Source organism: Telmatherina bonti (genome assembly GCF_933228915.1).
Source record: "Telmatherina bonti genome assembly, chromosome: 9".
Classification (NCBI taxonomy): Eukaryota; Metazoa; Chordata; class Actinopteri; order Atheriniformes; family Telmatherinidae; genus Telmatherina; species Telmatherina bonti.
In genome coordinates, this window is record NC_136627.1 from 25,055,762 (window position 1) to 25,077,195 (window position 21,434).

The following is a 21,434-nucleotide window of genomic DNA, read 5'->3' on the forward strand; positions in this document are numbered from 1 at the left end:
CTGCGTCTCGTCCCAGCAAGGTGTCAGAAATGGGCATACATGCTCTGCAAGTCATCGCTGGAAATGTAGGAAATACTTATGTTCAAATGAAAAACTGTTCTGAATGCCTTTGCGTCTTAAATCCTTTTTATCAGTTTTGCCTCCGCAGGTTTGTGCTCTTACGTCTTGTGTCTTTGTGTGCTGTCACGACCAAATGGTTTGTATGTAGAAGGAACATCTCAACGTGTATTGTTTAGTTCTTCTGTGGAGGATGAAGACTCCTTAGTCTTCTTGGAGAAGGAAGAGAAATGTAATAAAAACCTTCTCTGGTCTGCCACTTTAAGCAGTACTAGACTACTGTGATCATAGGATGCACCTGCTCCTCAGGTGAGCTACTGCACCAGATGTGATGGTGTGAAAACTGAAGTTGAAGATCTGGAGAGAAAATAATGATTTTGTTGTGCTTTATTGCTGATGGTATTCAAATCTCTTAAACTGGATCCATTATTCATCCACTCCTCATTCATACTTGATGGTAAGTTACATGTGTAGCCACAGGTGCCCTGGACCACACAAACAGAAATGTGGCAACCAGTCTGCACCACCACTGACCACCACCAAAAATATTCATTCTCATTGAAACCCCAGCGATGCTGACACTGAAAGCATGTAAGTGGCTTCCCAAGGATCAAGATAGCTTGGAGTTTTTAGGAGTCAAATTGACCTGTTTTATTGACCTGCTTTAGCACCATGAGTTACTGTTTGAGACAAGTTATCTTTTCGCTCTGTAAAACACTGATCACTCACAGCTGGAGCTGTGAAATAAAGAGGTGTAGTGGATCTATTCACACACAATGGATCTACCTTAAAGCTGCCACAGATCATACTACAGTGATGCAGAGTTGGTCCCAAGCTGCTTTTCATCAGGCCTTTCCATTAAGACTAGTATGTCTTGCTGACAGTACAAGATCTAGATTTACCCCAAGAAAAGCTGCTTTGGCATTCAAACATTTTACTCAGTTCAGCTCTTCTCAACGTTGACCTGCAGTCGACACCAATATGCAGTGAAAACGGGGTTCCTGTTGCTGAAAGAACAGCAGTTTGAATTACAAATTTCTAGCAAATCCTGTCATGTTGTGGCACTTCAAGATAAACTGCTTTATTGTATTTAAGATGTGGTTAATGCTTTCTCTTTGTGTGAACAATTCTCAGAAGTAATGAAACTGAAATTCAACTCATGGTGAAATGCTTTATTAAGTGAATATTTCTACTGGTAGCTATACCTTAATACAGATGGGGTCAAAGCCATCTCTAAATTGCCAGCATTTTGCCAGTTGGCCACTTCATACGGTCTTTTGTTACTTGGATCTTTAAGCTGATGTACGTGAAAGAAAAATGCAAGTTTTCTGCACACAACACTCACAAAAAACTTATAAAAAAAGATTTATTGATTATAGATAAGAATAGCAGCATTAATAACCAGGACAATTTAAAAATATTTACATGGTGTGAGAAGGAAGTTAAAGACAGACTTTTTAGGTTTGAGCAGTGATGGCTTCGTGCCCCCTAAAGACAATAGTCTTGGGATTGATTCCCACACTCTTTGTTGTGTTGTGTGTTTTGTAAATGCCGATGAGACGATCAGCAATCTCAAACATGTTGTTCCTCAGGGAGATGATGATGAACTGTGCATTCTTTGTTTGCTCCTGCAGGGAAAGAGTGAAAAATGAAAAAGAATTAATTTGTCAATGTTTCATTTCTTGTTGAATATTGGTGTCGCTGCTTCAGAGGTGAAAATGTAGAAGAGTACTTGACAAAACTGACAAACTTTTAAATGTTAAAATCAAACTGGTCAACAACAACTTTACTGTTTCTTCACTGAAAGGTTTTTAGAAACGCATCTTAATTTTTATGTTTCGCTTGACACGGAAATGGATTTTGTTCAGGAGCATTATTGGCTGCGTTTCCATTCATTTGTTGCTAAATAAAAGCAATTTTTAAAAAAAATTCCAACAAACTACAATTGTAATTTGCAGGTGTTTCAACTGAATGGTGTTGAGTGCATAAGTCGCAGTTTGAGATTATTAGACAAATTCAGCTTATGCCAGGTTACTATGTAATGTTTCAGGGGTTTCCATTTGCTGCTGAGGATTTTCCACAGCTATTCAAAGCCATTCTCCCTGGTTTCTGACCATCCTTGCTGCACCATCTTGACCTGTAATGAGTCATGTTTGACCCTCTCCTTCAACACGTCTGGGGATGTGTAAATGCAAATAAGATGTATATTCGAGAAATGTAATGGAAACACATCTATAGACACACTTAAAAAAAACCTTCATGAGAAAATACAAACTCAGTGATTTTAGAAATGCAACATTTAGATTGCATTCAAGGGGTAATGAAAGCGCAGCCATTGAAGTATCAAAGACTGAGACATAGGTGGACACAAATCCCAGACATATGATGGTGTCACACTAATCATTTATTCTGCAGGAACACACTTACGTATATATAACAGGCCACGATGGAGACGTTCTTGAAATCAAGAGCAGCGTCTATCTCGTCCATAAAGTACAGTGGTGTGGGCTTGTAATGGTGCAGAGCAAACACCAGAGCCAGGGAGCTGAGGGTCTTTTCTCCTCCTGACAGGTTAAAGATCTTTTTCCAGCTTTTCTTTGGAGGACGAACACTAAAAAGAAAAAATAAACAGGTGCTGTTTATTCATTGTGTCCAATATGTCGCTGCACTCTTTTATGCTTCTATCCATTCATCCACCAGTGGGCAGTGGTGTGCTTAGAGTTCACTTCCTTGTTTTGACATCGGTTGCAGTTGCAGACACACTCGCAGTTTTTCAAATGCTCCTGCCATGTCTACAGTTGCTGATATTGTTCTCCTCTATTTCTTCTTCTGCATCTTTGTGTTCAGATGCTTTTTATTTGGCTGTTTCTGCTTTCTTCCTGTTCCTCCTCTTCTCTGTTTCTTTCACTAGTTGTGTCATTTGCTGTACAACTCAACACCTCCCCACCATTCCCAGTGGCATTGCTTTGTTTGCTGGGTCAGGTTGTGAATAACTAAGGCCCTTGAAAACAGACCAACAGGCTATATCATGATATGACCAAAATCTCATATCATGATATAGCTCATTTTATACCCCCATAACAATATACTTAACGATATAAAATTGTTTGTGTAATTTTGTGTCAGTCATCAGTTATGTGTCATATGTGCAACAGCAGCAGTGATCTCCTTCCATCTGCGGGAACTATGGCTGTATGACGTTTTACTGGTAAATGCCCGTTGCAGCGTTTGCGTCTGGAGTTCATTGTGGGTGCTTTCGCCACCATTTGACGCTGCTTTTGTGGTGTTTGCTCATTGATTCTAATCGTTATTCTCTAATGCTAAAATGAGTTACCGGTAGTTATGTCGGAGTCCGTTGTTGGGACTGTGAGCTAGTCTGTTGTCGGTTCCATGTCGGTCTTTTCATATCCAAACCGCATACATATGACAGAAATTTCCCCTCTTTTATGAACAAGCTCATGAGTTTTGGTTGGCTGGTCATCTTTTAGTGAATTATCGTGCCTGAAACGCATCTGCTACTGTCTTTCTCCATGTTTGTTTTTTTATATTGAAGTGTGCATGCCTTAAAGCGCAACTTGACATAAAATACTGCAGTAAAACACCTTATTGTGGCGTAAACAAAAGAGCTTCATATGAAACAAATATTTTCTATTTCCCAAACGATATATATTGTCATATTGCCCAGTCCTACACATAACCAATACAAAGATGGACAAAACTGTGTACATCTACCAATCTGTCTTCTGAGTTGAGTATAAATGGACCTTAAGGGACAGGTATCCCCAAATCAGTGGGTTTATAACTTTCTACATTACAAGTATCTTCAGTAAACAAAGATGTGAAGGTAATAAGTAGCCAATAAGACACTTAAGTGTTTTAAAGAAATAACAGACAAAACAACGAAGACACAATGCCTTTATCTCTCTGGTTTCATACTTTACCTGAACATGATGCCCTCAGAGAACGGGTCCAAACTGTCCACGAGCTCCAGCTCTGCATCACCACCCAGTGTAAGCATCTGGTAGTTTTCCTTCAGCTTGTTTGTGATCATGTTGAATCCAGTCATGAACTCGTTGAGCCGCTGTTTGCGCAGGTCTTCGTAGCCGTGTTTGAATTTGTCTCTCTCTGTTGTGATCTCATCCAGCTGGGCAACACGCTGCAGATAAAGCTCTTCCTGTGAACACACACAAAACAATGACATTGTGGCTCAAGTGTTCTTTTCCTTTTTACAAATTCTTCCATGTGCATTTTTGTCATCCAGATCATCTTTCTAACCCAAAACAGAACATTTGCTCAAGTAAGTCTCAGAATAAAACAATGTGGACTGTCAGAGTTCCAGGTTTCAAAGTCAAATCAAAATCTCAAGTTTATTGGAAAGAGTCTTTTTCCTAAATAAATACATTTACTTTGAAATAACCTAAAGTAATTTAATTTTATTTCTCCTAAAATAAAGTGCAAAGCTGGCTCAGGACCAACTGTGTGTTTTTATTTAATTAATTAAAGATGTTGAGCAGGGGTTATAGTGTTACAAGTGTTGTACTCGCCTATCAACAAATTTTTTTTTGTTGAAATAATTCCATACTTGTAGCAAACATGTTATTTGTCCAGATTTAAAGACTTATGAAGTCTTTGTGTGAACTATTGATGCAAATGTCCCAGCTATAAACAATTTGTCTGGTACTGTTATGAAGCTAATTATGTTTACAGGAACCATACTACAGTGATAATGTCTGCATTTCTAAATCATGAAGCGAAGATGAAGACAGAAGAATGTTGCACCAATACAGGAAACCCAAATGAAAATGAGTTCATTAGTAAAGGTGGATGAGAGCGATTACTTACCTGTAATGTCAGCTGACTGCCTCATTACGCACTACAAAAGACTAGCATGCAAGATGCCCATGTGTGTTTGTGCATACCTTCTTCTTGTACTCAGCGATGGCTCCAAGGTTGGGCTTCATCTGACCACAGTGAATCTCTAATGTGCTTAGCTTGTTGATAATTACGTTGGGATCTGAGATCGCTTCGAGTTCAGCAGGAGTCAGAACACGAAGCTCCTCTGCTGGTTGGCCCTCAATGGTATGAAGGGACAGCTTGGAGGCCTGTACAATATTAACAATAATTCTCACTTAAACTGATGTATAAACACATTTGTTATATATTATTACTGTGCAGACAACCATAACTTTTTTTATTATACACTGCCTTATCTTTGGAGGCCTGTACAATATTAACAATAATTCTCACTTAAACTGATGTATAAACACATTTGTTATATATTATTACTGTGCAGACAACCATAACTTTTTTTTATTATACACTGCCTTATCTTCGGAATACACTGGAGAAGGTTACGAGCAGCCGTTGGACTCTTCCATCATCAATACAAGGTCTTAGTGAAAACTTAAAGCAACGCTGAGTGGGAATAAACCTTTTGACATTACATAAGTTTACTGAAGCAATACTACAGTGAGTGCTGCCATAATCAAAGTTAAAGACTCGGGGTGGTAAAACCGAATCCAAAAAAAATCGAATATCAGGACTTTTTGCTTTACAATCTTAAAATGGATTTTTTTTGTAAAAAGAAAAAAGAAAAAAAAATGTACAAAACAATTTTTTTTTTTTTTTGCTCGTCATTTTTCTTGATTTCAATGAGGACAAAAAACACAGTAGCTAGACCATCATTGTACTGCTATGATGCCCAAAAAGACAAGTATAAAGGAAAAAAAAAAACCCAATAAAAATGACAAAAATTATTTTCTTTTTTTTCTGTCATTTTTATTGGGTTTTTTTTTTTCTTTCTTTATACTTGTCTTTTTGGGCATCATAGCAGTACAATGATGGTCTAGCTACTGTGTTTTTTGTCCTCATTGAAATCAAGAAAAATGACGAGAAAAAAAAAAAAAAAAGTTTTGTACATTTTTTTTTTTTTTGCTTTTAGTCTACAAAAATCTGCAATATCAAAGAATTTAGAGAATCACAATTTAAATCGTATTGGCACCCAAAAAAAATCGAAATCGAATCGGGCAAAAGCATCTCGTCACAGCCCTATTAAAGACTGTCTAACAAAAAGTGAGTGAGACTTTTTTTTGGGGCAACTTCGTTTTTGCCAGGCTGTGCATCAAATGATAAAAAACAAAAACTAGTGAAATACAAAAGGGACAAGACTCAAACTTGGATATTACTATTTCTCACAATTTTAGCGGGGTACTGTTCCCTCCACTGGACTCCTACTGTCTGAGCTCTAAAGTTTTTTGTTTGTTCGATATACTGTCATTACCAACAAAACCTGAAGCTTGAAAAGTTAAGTCAAACTTGAATTCATGACAACATGTTCCCTCACTCACCTCTTCCTGCCAATATTTAATCTTGCTGTTGTGTTTAGTGATGATGGCATCAATTTGCTCGATAGAGAGGCGAACATTGAGAGATTGCTCTTGCAGTGCATGCTCCTGCTGCTGCAGGACTTTTATCTCCTTTGACACACTCTGATACTGCTCCTGCACCTCAGGCAGTGCAGCCTGGAAAACAAGGAATACATTTCTTGGTAATTAAAATAAATTTAAATATTGCAAATCTTTCAGTGAATCAGACGTTCATGAGGGACAATAATTAAATACAAAAACATTCCCAATTTCACATATACAGGAATTTGCTAAATACCAGTCAGTTGTACTTTTTAATGTTTTTTTTTTTTTAGTGGTGAAAAGCAAGGAAACAATACTTTAAAAATACCTTGGTGATATGTTTCAGTTACGGAAAACAGCGCTTAATATTACAAAGCAAATCTTTAAATATCATTTATAATCACTACTTTTACATGTATAGATCTAAAATAACCATCGATGGATGCTGTATATAGATAGACAGATAATTATTGCCAACCTCAGCTTCCTGGCAGGCTTTCATGATCTCTCCAGCTTCTTCTTCTAATATCTTCAGTTTTTCGGTGAGTTCAGTCATCAACTTCTCATTCTCCTCCAGCTCACTCTGCACACGTGCGACACTCTCCTCACATTTCTTCAAGTTGCTACAGAGAGAAAAAAACAACACTTAAGATATCAGCTTCCATCAATTTTGTCATAATAGATGCATAAAAATGACCACTATTAATAACATCAGTGTGGCTTGCAAAGAAAATTTACAAGTGACATGTATTTGCACTGTGAGGAGAATCTCAGCTTAAACTACACTAAAATAAGTGTAATGAGCAGATAATCAGTTAAATAAAGTTGGGATTACGTTAACAGACCTCTATGAAATGTGTTCAACCACAGGGCAGTGTAGGTCAACTGTTTTATGGCTGCACTCAGGTCAATACTTTGAATATAGAAAATCTACTTCAAGTTGGGCGCATACAGTATGCTTAACTTCTTCAGAAAGACATTTTCTCACAGAAAAAAAAAAGCTGAAATATTCCTCCACCTTCCATTGGACAAAAAGTAAGGAACTGTTTAAAACATGCCGTGGTGGACCAAATACTAATATAGACACTAACAACACTTGGCACGTCTGCAAACCAATAAAACTGTCCCATACTTTACATTGGAAAACACACATGCCAGCAGCTCGGACATTTTTCCATTTATGTTGTCAAGTGACCGTATGAGCATTGTAACAGTAGTCCCTTCACTGTGGTACTGAAACTTTCAATCACAGTCAGGTCAGTGAGCTGCACAATATATCCTTTGAGTGTCAACATTGCAATATATACATATGTGCAATAGTCACAATTCACGTCCTGGAATGCAGGAGGCAAATCAACATGTTCTAATCTATTTCAATGGTACCCAACACAAAGGTTAATTTCAACAACCCTCTAAGATGAAAATACAACTGTAGTCATAGCAGTGCCATTCATTTACATTTTCCAAACACAAGTACTTTCATCCTGCACCCCAAATTCAACAGGGCATTATTAATCAAGTGATATCTGTGCAAATGTATCACTATTATTAATCTAGCAGAATAGGACAGGAGCGAACTGTTCTTATGTGAAGAAAATGTTAAATATGCAGAAATATGTTCACATTGCTTTATAGAGTTATTCCCTTACCGATCAGCTGTCTTGATGGCCACTTTGGCTTTGGTTGTGGTGGAGGAACAGTCATCTATTTCCTTGTTGATCTTGTCAAGCTTGTCCTGCTGAGCCTTTAATTTATGGCTATTGATGTCTACAATCAAGTTGTGGAGCCTTTTTACCTCATTTTCCACCTTCCCGGCATTACTAGATGCTGACTCATAGTCTGAATAAGAGAGAGTTTGGAAAATCAAAACATAAACAAACCATTAGAATCTAAAAATATTAAATTTAGGGATGTCAATATTTAAACGCCACAACTTAAGTGTTATTGTGGAGCCTGGCTTATTAGTCTGTAAATCATGAGATGGAAAGTTGCACAGAAAGGAGGAAATAAATTAAATATGTTTCAAAGCCTGCATTTTAAATCAAAAGTAAGGTAAACGTAAAGTTGTTTGGTTAATGATGTTAAAAAGAAGAGAAAAAGATGGCCAAACAGTTAAGACCGTTTCCAGCATCGGTTACATGTGTAATTTGGTCCATTTTCAATGGACCTAACTATCCCTCACTTAATACAGAAAATGGAGCAACATGACAGGAAATTGTGGGGACACAGTTGAGTTGTACAGCAGCTACACAACCAGCGAAAAAAACAAACCAGAGAATTAGAAGAGAAGCAGGGGGAAAAAATGCATGCAAAGGGCTGTCAAAAAAAACAACATTTAATATCAGATTTACGGTCTTGTTCATTTTCCCCCCCAGTATTATTCTTGTTCAAAACATCGGCTATACTGCTAAAGGACAGCCAGAAGCCAAAAGCTGGCTCCATGTTTTGGCTTGTTGTGTTTTATCTCTGTTTTGCAAAATTATCTACTCAGTTTCAAAAGAAATCCATGGCCAATATTTAGTATTTATTGGTTACCTAACAGAAAGAATTATGTTAGAATGGGTCATTTTGATACTTTACTTTGTTTCAGTTTTATTTTGTTAAATGGGCATCAAATGATGGAAATAAAAGTCAAAACCTAGAGGGAGAATTCATGTGATTTTACACACTTGAGCATTAAGAAATTATTACATACTAACGATTTTAGCTGGTTATTATGTAAGAATAAAATAACTTCTTAGACAATGATTGCGCGCGCACACAAAAAAAACCCCCATCATCTACAGCAATCTGCAACCTTTACAAAAGCTCCTCTAACCTTTTTTGAAAGCCTCCAGGCTCTTCTCCATCTGCTTCTGCTTGGCCTTGTCAGGAGCAGCTGCCAGCACATTTGCTTCAAGCTCCTTAATCTGAAGTTTCAAATGAGTTTCCTGGTCAGCAAGACTCTGTAAGAACACAAAAAGAAAATAATTAATATAAATAATAATATAAATAAACCAAATTCACTTACAAAGAGCAAAAGGTATTTAATCAGTTAGTGACATTTTACAACTGCATTATAGTACAAATGAATAGGCATGCACCAATTGACTTTTTGGGAGTTTCAATCAGATCCTGAAAATGGAATATCTGCAGATACCGATATTTGCAGATACCAAATCTGTTTATGTGAACATTATAGTGACTATGGTTATCATTGCTGTTATAACTGTGTAAGATTTCATTAGGTTGTAATAAATTACCTATCCTTTCTGAAGTTACCTCACCAATACAAATATAACAACATTACAGATCTAACAATTTCAACAAGTTTTATTATGATTTGGCACATTTTACCCAAATACAACTATACATGTGCAATTTTGAAACAAAGATTTTGCTTTTACTGGAACAAAAAAGTCACATTTTAACATTTAACACATCTGCGCTGGCGTGGACTAGCGTGGTATCGGAACACTTTTCTTAATATCAAGTACGAGTACACACACGGTATTGAGCCGATACAGATATCGGTGCATCCCTACAAATTAATATCTAAATGTCCAATCCAATTAATGACCGAAATAGAACGCCATGAATGAAATAACATACAGTCATGCTTTTGGTGTATTTTTCCAGTGTGTTCTTCATTTCTCTGAGTAGTGGCTGCAGGCGCTGGATATTCTCCTCTAGTTGCAGCTTTCTCTCTTGACAGCCTTGCAGCTTCGACACTTTCTCATTTAATTTGCTTTCCATACGGTCAAGCTGTACAAAGCACACAGACATGAATGAATGAATAAACATGCAGAAGAAAATCTTGTTTTGTCAGTTGTGATGGAGCGGTATCCATCTCATTCAACATTTTACAATCACATGAAGAAAAGGCACATAAAATAAGATTTTACAGCTTATTGTGGAAATGATTGTATTTATTGTGATGTATTTATGAACCTAATATCACTATTCTGGAGTAAGGTTACCTTTAGCTGGGATAGGTAACCTATCTGATACAGAATCAACAACTCACAAACAGAAGCTTTAGGATGGTTTAAATATCATGTTACAGCTAGACTGATGTATTAAGTCATGTCACAACTCCAAACTTCGTTGTTTTTTTCTTATGGTTCACAATGATCGAAAGATGGTTTAAAAAAAACAAACAAACAAAAAATAACCTTCTTTTTGATCTCCTGACTTTCACCCAGTGTACTTTCTCTAAATATTTCAGATAATGTGATAACATTAATAAAATCCTACAGAGAACATCAGATCCATTTTAAGCTGTATTGCGACTTAGAAATTATTACAAGGACAGTAGATTCAGCTGGTTCCGTGATGGACTTAATGTTCTCAGTACAACACTGGAGGGAGAGTGATTCTATCTTAAGCTCCATGGGAGAGTTATTTCCAAAAATCTTCAGCTGGTTAATGTTTTCAGCTGTGTGCCGTCTGTGCGTGTGGCATCAGAGCTGAACTCCATTGTGGACATGAAGCAGCTATGACATGCTATCATGTAAACAGAAAAACCAGCCTATTTACTTTTAAATAAAAAGATCAATTATAAGCCTGTTCTACTGGGAAGGGAACCTGAAATTACTTCTGTTGCAACTTGGCGCTGTATAGAAAACAAAATCAAACCACATTAACTTGACCTTTAGTGGTAGTGATGGTGGGTATCATGGTAGGGGAAACTGCTCAGATTATATTAATTGGTCGGATAATTCTTTAGCATTCAATAAGAATCTTTGCACAACCACAGCTATTATATTATTTGCTTTCTATAAAAAGTCTTTTTTTTTTTTTTTTAAATTATCCTAAATCAGTACCAATCTTATGACAGTCATGTAATTCAGTCAGTTATGAATATTTATTTAGACATTTACAAATATCTTTTTTTTTTTTTTTTTTTTTTTTTTTTTTTAATGTGTTTTGTACTCACTTCCACCTGGGAAACCTCAGTGCCAATAGAAGAGCCCATTCTGCCTTTTAATACTCTTCCTCCACCAGTCATGGTTCCTGTAAAACACATTTCATACCAAGGGAAAATTAAAATAAAAATAAATAATCCTTAATGATTAGCTAAAATTGTGAGTCAGCACAAAAAACAGCTAGAGGGAAAAGAGAAGTAACTAACCAGCCATCTCAATTATCTGTCCCTTCAGGGTGACCACTCTCCAGCGTTTGTCCTTCTGGAAAGCCATTCTTGTAGCCTGCTCCATGTCTTGGGCAACTAGGGTGTCCCTTAGGGCAAAATAGAAAGCCGGTCGCACATTCTCATCATTCACTCGCACCATGTCAAAGAGGCGAGGACTGTCTTCTGGAGTGCGGATGGGAGCCATGCTCTTCTCCCACACCTTCATCTGCAAGAATTAAAAAGCAAACCACAGGATAAGAAAACCTTCTAAGTTACAATCCATCAACAACCACTAAACCTGACATCTCTAAACCACATCATTTCATACCTTGTCAAGACCAATAAAAGTGGCAACGCCGATGTTCTGTTCTTTGAGAAATGTGACGCATTTCTGAGCTGTGTCGATCGTATCCACAACAATGTTGTCCAAAGCACCACAACATGAAGAAATGGCCACATCATACTTCTCATCTATGGCTCCGAGATCTCCCTACAAGCACAAAAAAAAAACAAAAACGTAATACAGTTACTGTAGATTAATGTAGTTATTATAGACTTGAAATTTGCATTTGTCATTTCAGACGATTCATATTTAGTAAAATAATGAAATAAACTTCTTTCAGTGCTTTTTAAGAGCTATTGCAGTAGGTAAATTAATAGTTCATTTTTAACCCCCTTACCAATCTTCCATAGATGCCAGGAATCTTGCCACTTTTCTTAAGTTGCATTAGGGCGTCCAGGACTTTTCCTCGACTGCGATTGGATGACAAAGAACTCTTGGCTTCATCTACCTTCTGCCTCAATTCCCTTACAACTTCTTTGGTCTCACTGTCCACCTTCACAAGCTGCTGTAGCTCTTCCTGATCCTAGAAAGAAAAGGGGAACCAGCCATTAAAGCAAAAGCTCCCATAACTTCCATCATCAACACTTACAGTGAAGTAAACACAAACAAAGTATCTCAATACGGACACTTGGTTTTACCTTCTTTAGCTCCTTCTCTTTCTGGGGTATTTGGACTGCCAGGTCTTTGATGGCCACACGGCGTTCCTGCAATGTGTCTGATGTTGTCTGAAGTGTCTGTTTGGCTGTGTTCAGTTGTGTCAGAGCTGTTTTGTGACGGCTTAGGTAGATGTCAAGCTCAGACTGACAAAGGTCCATACGAGAACGAGTCTCGTTCACAGTCTTGCTGAGTTCCATGAGCTCCTTCTCTTTTTTCTGAAGTGTTAAAAAAAAAAAAAAAAAAAAAAAAAAAGTCAATGCAAAATCAATCTGAACTTAATTTAATGGAAAGTATTTCAGAAGGTAAATCACTAAACGTTAAATAAACCATTAAACACTAAGATGCTAACAAATACCCACTTCTTTATCCTGTTGTAAGCCGCTGGTCTCTTGCTTTAGACTCTCCATGACTTCCTTAAGCTTTTCTTCTTCTTTCACCTTCTGTTTCTCCAAGTCTTCCTTGCGGGCTGTTGCCTCAGAGATGGCTTTTTCACTGCTGGCTGGTATACTGCGAACTTCCTCCAGCTAAGAAACAATGAGCCAGAAAAGGAGCTTTAAAAAAAAAAAGAGAAAAAAATGCATCCAACTGTGGATTCTAAACAGCATGATACAAGCGTCCATGTTTAACCTTAAAGTGCATGTAATCAATTAATAATCCCACCAACCACAGTGTAAAATCCCATTCCTTCTGAACCCATTGCAACCTGATGGAACATGAATATAGCTAAATTTACATAATAATTTTGATAGAGATAAAATTACATGAAGTGCAAAAGTGCAGATAGTTTATAATTAAGACAAATAAAATAACTAAGTCTGTAGCGGTGCTCTGCATTCCAGAGTAGGGCAAAAGAAAAATGTAATAAACTATGGACACATTCAGTTCTGAGAAAGCCCTGGCTAAGACTGGCATAACACACTGCTGTTTGGCAGTGCTCAAACAAAACATGTATATGTGTGTACATTTTATGTTTTGTAAGGTTAACTGTGGGTGAAATGTGAATGTGGCTGCTGGGAGTGTTACACAAGCCAGGTCATAGTTGACTATCACACTGCAGAACACTGCTCCCCAGAGGTCTCCCTGCTTCTGCCCAGCTCCCCCTCTGACCAACATGTTTCCAGACTGCAACCAATGTAGGTGGAGCTGATAATACTTCAGAATGTGAGAGGATTTCACTACAGTTATGATAAAAACTTTTGTTTTAGATCATACAGTTTGTTAATGTGCAAAAGATTAGAAATGTCTGACAGAAAAATGTAAGAGTTGATACTGAAACAAAACACACCACTGACAACAGACTTGTGTGTTACTTCATAGCCCTCTAGTGGCTACTTCAGGACTGATGGCCCTTCCTGTCATAAAAGTTGATTTACACACTTGCACTGGATTTTATTTCATTCAGTTAATTAATTTATTTTTTTTGTTTATTAGAAGGTATACAGCAACTTACCTTCAATCAAAGGAAGAAAATGTACAAAGAAGAAAAAATCTAAATGATCTATACATTTCTATACATCATCTTTCAGTCACATAGGGAGTCTTGTTTAAGACCAATATTAGTGATGGGCAATGTTTAATTTTTTTTCCACATTTTTTTTTTTTAAAATTGTACTATACTTCCTCAGTATAGTAATAACTATTAAGAAGAATGATGCCATATTGTGATCAGTCTATTAAAAGGCTGACCTTTAACTAGAAATGATTTACCTTTCTTATATTATATTCATTATACATAAAACCATAAAAAGTTCTGAAGTCTTCAGAAAAAAAAATTAAACAAACTTATTTATTTTCATAAATGAGATGACAGTCATATCTGTACTTGGGATCCGTTTACCATATGTTATGACTGAAAAGATGGATAATTGGGAAATGGGCAAAAAAAAATCCAGTAAATCAGAATTCAACTGAAATATGTAAAAGAACAAAGAAAAGTTAAAATGCAGTTTCTGCAGCATCTTAATGTTTGATTTTTAAGCCACATTTCAGTCAAAAACATCTCCTATGTTTTATATGAACAACAAAAATATTTTTTCTTGCCCATGTTTCCCTCTTGACCACAGCCAAAACAAAGTAACACTCGAGCTAATACCACTGGTGCTTCAGTGCTGTATTTCCTAATGGATGTACGATGTGAGTGTATTTATAAAGGACATAAATTATGATCATCTAACAGGTTATGAAGCTGTGTGCCTGTAAATAGTAAACTCACTGATATTCAGTGCGACACAATTTTATCAACTGCAGAGTTAAAACCAGAAATACTAAGTTAAATGAAGTAACTGAGCCATGTGTACAAGTGGATTCCAACACACCTTTTTTTGATCCTTTTCAAGCTGCTTCTGCAATGTCTTTTTCTTGCTCTTGGAGTGTTTAATCTTCTCACGCACCTCCACATCCTGCAGGTCCAGCTGGGTGAACTGCTGCTTCTGGGTCTCAATGTACTTGTTGATTTTATTTTGTTTCCTGGGGGAGTAAAAAAAAATTAAGTAAATCTATAGCAATCTATAAGAAAATGTTTATGAACTATGAAAATCTGTAAAAATAAAAAATAAAAAATAAAAAAAAAAATATATATATATAAAATGTGTAAATAAATAAAATAAAATAAAATAAAAAAATATATATATATATACATTCAGTACCAGTCAAAGGTTTGGACACACGTTCCTAATGAATCCAATGGGAGAAAGTGTATGTAAATAAAATAGAACATAGGTCTTAATTTCACTAAGTAAATCATTCAAGTTATGACTCAAAACAGTTCATTTTAAACACGTGTAGTCTCTTGTCAAAGCTCAAGAATTTTTAGCTGCATAAGACGACATTTTATGCAACACAAGAGTTGATAAACAAATTTTAACTTTTAATGTATTTTCGCAAAAAAAAAAAAAAAAAAAAAAAATCTTGACACTAAAACAACATTATGAAATTAGTAAAGCTGGTAACCCTCAAATCACAATAAGCAGTCAGGGAAGATACAGCAGAAAAGAAAATAATTCTTACTTTTCTACATTTTGAAGTTCAGCATTCATTTTCTCCATCTCCTGTGATAACTTTGCATTTTTTTCAGTGAGTTCCTTGGTTTCCTCCAGGATCTTCTGCTTTTCCTGCTCTTTATCCACCACACGTTTTTGTAGATCATGACTAATGGTCAAAGAGAATTCAGGGGAAAAAAACAAAACAAAACAAACAAATTATTAAATAAATACAATCAGGTTTAACAGCTAACAACAATTTCAGCTCTTGCTGGGCATTCTGTATCAGTTTAACATTTTTATTTCTATTATTGTTTAATTTTTCCATTTAAACGGGACGGGACTGATTCACTCACACATTATACTGATAAAGCTGACTCTTGTTTTTGAAGATATCGTTCTCCAGGGTGAGGAACTCTACAGCTTTGTTCTTTTCTCCTTCCAAAGCATTCTTCTCTTTTTCAACCAGCTTTACTCTGTTCAGCTAGGGCAATGAAAAAAAAACTGAAGTACTTAACAACAACAAAGTTTACTTTATGTGCAATAAAACAAAAACAATACAAAGAAAAGATCAACTCATAAAAAGATTCTCCATGGGTCAAAGAAATATTCACAAACAAATAACCTTCAAATAAACCGAGTAAATGTTACCATATTTAAATAAGACACAAATAATTAAAGCTAAAGATAAATATATCTAGGAAGATAGTGTAAGAGAGTCACCTTTTCTCCCCTCTGCTCATTGAGTAGCTCAATGCGATGAGCCAGAGTTTGGATAGGCTCCTTGAGACGACAAGAACCAATTATGTCCTCCAGGTACTCCAGCATCCCCTCATCATGCTCGGTTTGACCTTTAGGCTTCATCATGGCAATTTGTTCCACCTCACCCTGTGAGAAGCCCAAAAAGCATTTTGGCAAAAATATACGAGCACTCATTCACAAAAAAGAAAACAAAAAAAACAAAACAAAACAAAACAAAACAAACGAGCTTATAATAAAATAAAAAAATGAAATCATAAAGTTAAATGTATTATTTATTAAATAAAAGGGGCAAACTTTCTATTTTTAAGATGTGTGACTAAATTAATGTACAATTATAACATGAAACTAATATGACTGATATGAACACTTTGTGATAAACACCGAAAAAAGAAAAAAAAAAGTTTAGTTTTCCCTCCGAGAACAGACTTTTTGATCAAAGAAAAATAAATAAATAAATAAATCAAATTAATTAAGAAATTAAATACTTATTTTGGGGAAGAACATCTGTCTGTGACAAAAACATTTGTTACACATGCTTAATGCAGAACACACAAATATATCACCTCACAGCAGGTCAACAGTCACACTCCACGTGTTAACAGAGCTGCCATAGTTTAATTGTTTCAAACTGTTTATACCATGAAGCTTATCTTCTTTCAACTACACTTGAGTTGACTTTCCTAATGCTGTGCATGGTCTACTTGGTCCTAAATTAGGGACAGTATTTGAGTGTGATCATATTTGTCTGAACATCTGTTCAGTATATTTATTTATCTTAACAGGCTGCTATAGACTAAGAAAATTGCAAGAGAAGTTATTTCAAGTCAAAAACAAATTAATTACTTTCATTATAAAAAATGTATTCAATCTTAAATTAGGTTAAATTTATATGCTAGGAAAGGGAAGTCCTTGTAGTACTTGTATATACACAACAGAAAAAAAGGCTTTAGAAGAAGGGGGTAGAAAACTCCCACGTCATCTTCTGCTCTGACCAGTGCACAAAATAGACACTTCCCCTTTGCCAAAAGCCTGGAAAAGTGACCTTGGAGAACAAGCTCAAGCCATAGTCATGCAGCCATGTCAAAGGCTGGATTATCCAAAAAGAATGGAAACTGACATACACATACACAAAAATGCAAAATGGTTAACTGAGGCAGATACATGTGCTAATCCGTAACCCCCAAATATGTACATTAAAAAGGAAAAGAAAAAAACAGAATCAGCCATTTTACTCTGATACAAGTCATTCCCTCATATGCCTCGAGTTAATAAGTAATAATGGATAGGTCAGACGTAATACACTTAGAGGGGCAACAAAATGTAACAACTAGTTCAAATTTAAAAAAAAAAAAAAAAAAAAAAAAAAAAAAAAAGCATATGAAAAGAGCAGTTTATTGAGAAAAAAAATCAGAATGCAAAGTATTCAAATTAGAGGCAAAGAAAGAAAGAGTGGGACGGAGAGAGGGAGAGAGAGAGAGAGAGAGAGAGAGAGAGAAATTAAACTGAACAACCAATATTAAAGTTATGGTAATGGTGGGTGTTTGATCCAGCCACACTGAAGCAGCACTGCCAATATTGGGGTTGGGGTTTGTTCTCACACGCCAATATTTACGTGCTGCTAAAGCGTGGCAGGTACATAAGATGGGAAGGAGAAGGGAGGTCCAACCTGTCCCCACTGGTGGATCACCCACACACATTCCCTCACTACAATGTCTCTGTGAATTGTTCAACTCCTCATATACACATCCATGTAAGGGTAAAACTGCATCTTTTCCTTAAAATTCTAGAGCAGCAAATAATGGTTCGCACCTTTTCCACATTGTTTCAAACCATGATGCGCTGCTATAGCAATCTAAGGGCTGGCAGAGGGAACATCCCCTCTTTCCAATTCCAGTGCAACAGGTTATTTCCCAAAGAAACAGATGGTTAAAAGATATAGAAAACCTTTGACTCAGAAACGAACATGAAATTGGGAGGAAATAAACAAGAAATCTTTAACAGAATGGGATATTGACAGGGCTTAAAAAAAGAGAGTAAAAAGTTTTATATGTAAAGGAGGAAATGAGGGAAAAAAAGGGGGGAAAAAGGCAATTACCTGCAAGATCAGAAATCTGTTGTGGTCTAGGTCAATGCCATGGCTTCGAAGCAAAGCCCCCACTTCTTTGAATGTGGCTTTCTTGCCGTTGATATAGTAGGCTGAAGAATTGTCTTTGTTGGCAGTCCTGGAAACATAGAACTTGCTGTTGGGGATGACTTCGTAGTCATCTCCTTCCTGACTCAGAAGGGGGAGGGGCAGAGGACACAGAGCAGCTTAGAACAGAACAGTCCAGGATTGAAAACACACATTAAACTGTAATAACCATAATACTCCCACATTCACTCAGAGGGGTTAAAGAAAAACATACCACACTAAAAAAAAAAACAATTAAGAACAAGACTTACTTAAAACACACACATAATACACCAAGGCAGTTACAGTAGTATCTTAAAATAAATTAATTTTAAAAAATTACAATCAGGAATGTATGCATTATATGATTCTAGAAAAATGTTAGAGATGATGGTGAGATTAAGAAAATACAATGCAAATGGGTACATTAGCGTCTTACAAATATTTTACTTTTAGAAAAAATTCTAGGACTTAAAGTTTTGTACACCACCTCTAAAAAATATTTCTATGGTTTTAGAAACAATCTTTTATAAAGCTGACAGACTATACAGCATTGGACAATTAGTTAGACAACTGATTTAAATTTACATTATGCAGATTAAACAAACAGAAAGACCTAAGCAGCAGTCATAGTAAAACCTACTCACACCCCCTCTGGCACAGTAAAAATATAAACATATTTATTAACGTATTACATAGTTCAGTTTGTTTTTGCAATTTAATGTAGTTGACATTTTTTCTCTGAATACAAACACTAAGAGACTTCATTTTGACTGTACAGCTAAAGTGAAGCTAAATAATTAATTTAAAAAAATAATTAAAAATAAAATAAAATTAGAAGGATAATTTCTGGTATGCTATGAACTGACTGTGGCATATATGTGGGAGTTAGCTGTAACTTTCATGACTAATCTGAGTCTGTGTTTAGTCACTGCTGTGATAAATGAATAACAATATTATAGCATGAGGATTGCAGAAATAAAATTTTAAAAATTATTTCTGTGCACTGAAATTTATTTCTGACCTTACTTTTCAGTTTAGACTGCATAGAGATTATGAAAGTTAATGTCTGTGTGAAAAAGATGTACATATACATATATATATATACCTTATCAACAATCTTCTGAAAATGCACCTCCACAGTACAACTTTGCACATCTTTGTGTTTATCAGAGCTGTGAATCAGCACTGAAAGTTTTTTCGATCTGATCTTTTGAGCTCTGTATCCAAACACAAAGAGCATTGAATCTATCACATTGGACTTCCCACTTCCATTTGGACCAATGATGCAGGAAAAGCGCTGAAAAAAGGGTTAAAAAGAAGAAAAAAAATATAAAATCAATCATACAAAAATACACAACATATGCATCCAAATACTGTATATTTTTTTTATATTTACAGCTTTGTGCCATTTTTGTAAAGTATGTGTGTAATAGTGAATGTATTGCATGCGAGTGTAGTTAAGGATCAACAAATAAAAATTATTTGTACAAAAAAAAGGGAGATCATAAAAAATGCTAAACGACACAAGTCTGAAAAATATATATTTATACATATTAATATAAAAATAAAAATTTGGAGGAAATGAGACCACTTCATGACCACAAGCTGTGAGATACACTCACTAAATCAAAATGGAGGATGACTTTTCCCACTTTTTTTTTTTTTTTTTTTTTTTTTTTTTGTCAACAAGTGCTCATACATAGTACTAAATGTCTTTTCTTTTTTTTGCTTTGTGTATTTCACACGATAAGATAGACTATTTACAGTTAAACTGTATGGAATTAAGAGATGAGGGGAAAAAAAGGTTTAGACACATTGCTAGTGATGGAAATCTCATCTTAGCACAACACATCTTAAAGTATTCCCCAAACTTTAATAGAGTGTTTACATTTCTTCCTTATGTTTGGTCGTACCTTGTGAAAAGGCCCCAGAATCTTCTCCCCTGCATACGATTTAAAGTTGCGATTAACTAAATGTGTGATCATCAGGCGAGGAGCGCCCGGTTCATTGGTCATTGCTGGGGGCGGGGGTGGAGGGATGCTACCGAGAATCTCCTCCAAACTGCGATTATCAACCGCCTCGGTAGTTTCCCCCCGAGATGAATCTGTGGCACAGAAATGTACAACTTTTATTCTTCTGTGCGAATCGTTTCAGGTGGGGGACAGTGATGCGTGGGGGAGGGGTGGAGGAGCACAAAAAAAGAAGAAAACACACACACACACACAAAACACAAGGGAGCAAGTCACAATGAAACGAGCCCAGAGAAAGTTGACAGGCAATATTTTGTTTGTTCTAAAGACTTATTTCATTCCGAGGCAAACACAGAAAGACTATGGTAGCTTTTGAACAAACACACATTATTACACAAACGCTCTGCATGAGAAGCAACGATACGCAAGAGTAGATGCGCCACAGTCACTACGTCGATATGAATAAAGAGTATATCTCGATCACCAACGTCATATTTTCACTCATGCCAAACACCAGTCAAAACTCCAGACAAGACAATCTTGTGTTGTGGTGACCATGTATAAACTTAAAACGAATGTGCAGCCATCACACCAAGCCACAACGACCTGTTCAAAATCTATTGTGCTCACAAAGGCATAAACAAGCTAAGGAGTCGATGATTCTCAATCAAATTAAAGCAGCCAAACACAAGCTGAAGCATTTAAACATATCCAAACCACTACAGACATAAGCCACTGCCTATATGCAGCTTAAATAGTAGCATACACATGACTTAATATTAAGTTATACACATTAAGTCAAATACAGATTTGATCTGCACAAAACACTTCGTGACTCGAAATAAAATACCTCGTTTGAGGAGACAATCCGACCAAAAAGTTCTTTCGACGAAATGAAAATCATCCCAAAAATGATTTTTATTGATGACTGGCATTTTAGAAAAAACAAAAACCTACCAGCCATTGTAACTACG

The 21,434-nt window shown here is 36.0% G+C and overlaps 1 protein-coding gene across 1 annotated transcript; it reads right to left on the minus strand.

The window, feature by feature from the left end:
• Positions 1–1,127: 1,127 nt before the first annotated feature.
• On the minus strand, positions 1,128–21,434 carry smc4 (structural maintenance of chromosomes 4). The gene is made up of 23 exons (XM_079246805.1): positions 21,311–21,434; positions 20,404–20,594; positions 19,596–19,787; positions 18,413–18,589; positions 16,279–16,443; positions 15,912–16,039; positions 15,584–15,724; positions 14,893–15,043; positions 12,937–13,101; positions 12,559–12,792; positions 12,258–12,443; positions 11,906–12,067; positions 11,578–11,803; positions 11,383–11,459; positions 10,056–10,208; positions 9,283–9,409; positions 8,114–8,303; positions 6,943–7,087; positions 6,405–6,578; positions 4,977–5,159; positions 3,999–4,231; positions 2,485–2,668; positions 1,128–1,685 (listed from the first exon to the last, which is right to left on the minus strand). The coding sequence occupies exons 1-23, from the start codon at positions 21,393–21,395 to the stop codon at positions 1,515–1,517; spliced, it is 3,840 nt and encodes a 1,279-aa protein (XP_079102931.1). The 5' UTR covers positions 21,396–21,434; the 3' UTR covers positions 1,128–1,514.